Source organism: Athene cunicularia (genome assembly GCF_003259725.1).
Source record: "Athene cunicularia isolate RWA chromosome 18 unlocalized genomic scaffold, athCun1 chr18_part1, whole genome shotgun sequence".
Lineage (NCBI taxonomy): Eukaryota > Metazoa > Chordata > Aves > Strigiformes > Strigidae > Athene > Athene cunicularia.
In genome coordinates this window covers 6,465,577-6,468,718 of record NW_020799123.1, presented here as the reverse complement: position 1 = coordinate 6,468,718, position 3,142 = coordinate 6,465,577, and the positions used below count along the sequence as shown (strand labels likewise).

At 43.6% G+C, this 3,142-nt stretch overlaps 1 protein-coding gene across 1 annotated transcript in view; it reads left to right on the top strand.

The window, feature by feature from the left end:
- Positions 1–2,586, top strand: part of MRPL58 (mitochondrial ribosomal protein L58) — a 5,014-nt gene extending 2,428 nt beyond the window's left edge. The window contains exons 2-6 of the mRNA XM_026861286.1: positions 23–140; positions 977–1,036; positions 1,697–1,779; positions 1,887–2,056; positions 2,354–2,586. Coding sequence (XP_026717087.1) covers positions 23–140; positions 977–1,036; positions 1,697–1,779; positions 1,887–2,056; positions 2,354–2,438 — 516 coding nt within the window. The 3' untranslated portion in view covers positions 2,439–2,586. The remainder of the gene's footprint in view (positions 1–22; positions 141–976; positions 1,037–1,696; positions 1,780–1,886; positions 2,057–2,353) is intronic.
- Positions 2,587–3,142: the final 556 nt, after the last annotated feature.

Below are 3,142 nucleotides of genomic sequence, written 5' to 3'. Positions count from 1 at the left end.
GTTGTGGGTGGGCGGGGCTTAGGCGAAGGGGCGGTGCCGCCGCGGGTGGGCGGGGCCAGGCCTCGCCCCAGCGCCTGACGCGGCACCACGCCGTCTCTTCCAGGAGCAGGCGCAGCCGGCAGTCCTCGACATCCCCCTGGGTGAGTCTCCCCCCGGAACAGACCTGGGCCAAGGTGCTCGGCTGGGCCTGCCCTGGGTTAGGTGCCCGCAGGAGGGTTAGGCTCCGGACTACGGAGTCCGTGCTCAATGCACAGAGCTAAACTCAGAGTGAAAGTGCCCCCGAGGCACAGCCTTGTCGTGGCTTGAACCCGGCAGCCAAACACCACGCAGCCACTTGCTCGCCCTTCCCTGCCTGGGGGAATGGGGGGAGCGTCGGAGGGAGGGATAAGGTGACTCATAGGTTGAGATAAAAACAATTTAATAATTGAAATAAAATAATAACTACAGTAATGGTAGTAATAATAGAATATACAAACGAGGGATGCACAGTGGGATTGCTCACCACTTGCTGACTGATGCCCAGCCCGTTCACAGCTGGCGATCTCAGAGGAGGGAAAATCCCAAAACTTCAAATCCCAGAGAGGAGAGAGCACTTCCTGGCCAACCCTCATCTATAGACTGAGAACATTATATAATATGGAATATTCCACTGACAAATTTGCGTCTGTTGCTCTGGCTGAGTTCCCTCACAGCTTCTTGTGCACCTGCACGTGGGCAGGACATGGGAAGCTGAAAAGTCCTTGATTTCTTAGCAAAACCAAAAACATCAGTGTATTATCAACATTCTTCTCATACCAAATCACATACTGCATCCAAAACACAGCACTGTTCTAGTTACTGAGAAGAAAAATTAGCTCTATCCCAGCCAAAACCAGGACAGTGCTGCAGCCTGGATCATCCCTATTCCCTGCTGCTCACTGCAAAACCAGCTGGGGAGGGGTCTCCGGGTCAGCATGCTGCTGCTCTTCTCTTTCAGATCGCCTGACCGTGTCCTACTGCCGGAGCAGTGGCCCTGGCGGACAGAATGTTAATAAAGGTGAGGAAGAGGTTCTCCCACTTCAAAGGAAAAATAATAGTCTTCAGCTGTTTCTCTATACTTTGCACTAAAATATTGAGAACTTGAAATTAAAGAGCATCTTTGTGCTGCCTGACACTGTTTTCATTATCATTACCATACATTTTAACAAAACTCAGTCTTCATAGTGCTCAGTGCAAGCGGTGGTGACACATTTGATTCTCCTAGAAACACTCTTACTGGGTTCTTTGGTGCTACACATGCCACATGAAACATCACCTCTGTCTGATCTGTTTTCATTGATCAAACATACAACAAGCCAATTGGATTCTGAAACTTCATGGTGCAATAAATTCTCAGCTTAATTCAAATAAACTAAAATTACTTCCTATTCTGCCATCGCCATTAAAAATAAGGTAGCAAGTGACTGGCAAAAGCAATAAATACTGTAGTGTCTAGAAAGGCAAATACCATGATAGGGTCTCCATAAAACTTTAGAGTTTGTCTTGTAGAGTGGTATGTAAAAATATAGCAAGAAAAAAAAAAGTGATCTTTCAGAAAATTAATGCTGGAATCATCCTATGTTCAAAGCCAGCAGTGAACAGACTGAATTATCTCATAAAACTTCGGAGGGCAAGCCATTACATTGAAAAAAAAAAAAAATCCTGTTTTTCCTCCCAGTGAATACCAAGGCAGAAGTTCGGTTCCACCTGGCATCAGCTGACTGGATTCCAGAAGCTGTGAGACAAAAAATGGCATCAATGGTAACTACCCCTCCACCTCCAGCCAAGGTTTAAATGTCACACTTTCAGACAGAACGTGACGGGTCTAACGAGGTTTCAGTGATCACATCACGTTTTCCCCTCTGTAGCAGAGGAATAAGATCAACCGAGCTGGTGAGCTGATTGTGAACTCCGAAGAGAGTCGCTACCAAATGAAGAATCTGGCAATTTGTTTAGAAAAAATCAGAACCATGGTCACGGAGGCTACCGAGAAGCCCAAGGTGGTGTCTAAGGAGACAACACAGAAACTCATAGAGAGGTATCTTTATTGAAATGGCCTTTGTTTGAGATGGATTCAGTTTATCCTGTTACATGATTTAGTTTGCAGCATCTTTAAACATAATCTTCATACTCATTTGGACTTCTGTTAAAAAAAAAAAAATAAAAAATCACTGGTCCATTAGATTTTAACTGCTTTCCTGGGTAGCATCCCAAAACCAGGGACTGTTGTTTGTGGACCGTTGTTGGCTCATCAAATCTCCATTATAACTGTGCTCAAAGTTGAATATTTAAATGTTTTCCTTATATGCTAAAAGATCTTTTCATTTTGTTTTAGGGTGGAAAACATGAACTGTGAACGACTACGACAGAAAAAGATACACTCAAATATAAAGCAAAGCAGGAAGGCAGACTTTGACTGAGAAGAGCAGAAATTGAAGTCCTTGGCACACTGTCTTTTAAAAAAAATGGCACTGACAGCTGTAAATGATGCTAAACTCATGAGCTATATTGAATAAAAATGGCCTAAAAGTGTAAATTAAAATATTTAACACCTGCTTTTGAACATAATGATACAATATGACAGCCTGTCAATCATTGTGCACAAAAATTTCTGTTATCATTTGAGAAAAACTAAAAATTCAGATTTTTGCCACCTTTTTAAAAAAAAAATAAAATAATTCTTTGTCCTTCATCCATCCCTCTGCTCTGTGAGAGCACCCTCTGCTGCTGAACACAAAAGCAGCATTAGGTTCCTGGGGAAAGAAAGGGAAAAGTAAAAGCAGTCTTTACATATCTAAGTAGCAAATAGAGTATTCACTGTTTCAAGCACTTTCCTTACATTTTAATTGATTTTTCCCTCGCCAAAAAAAAAGTGCATGTCAATTTGTTAAATTAATCTAAAGTCAGGGCAGCAATTTGACCAGAGGACGTTGCTCTCTGTTAGCGCTGAAAGCCAGAAACCGCCCTGTAAGTACCCAAACCACCAAAAATCCTCCGGCTGAGTCTTGCAGGCTGTGAGAAGCACTCCTTAGTGGACCCTCTTTAGACAGAGCGAAGTTTTGCAGTGTAATGGGGATTTCACCACTGTCGGATTAATTCACTGATGGGGGGGGGGGGGGGGGGG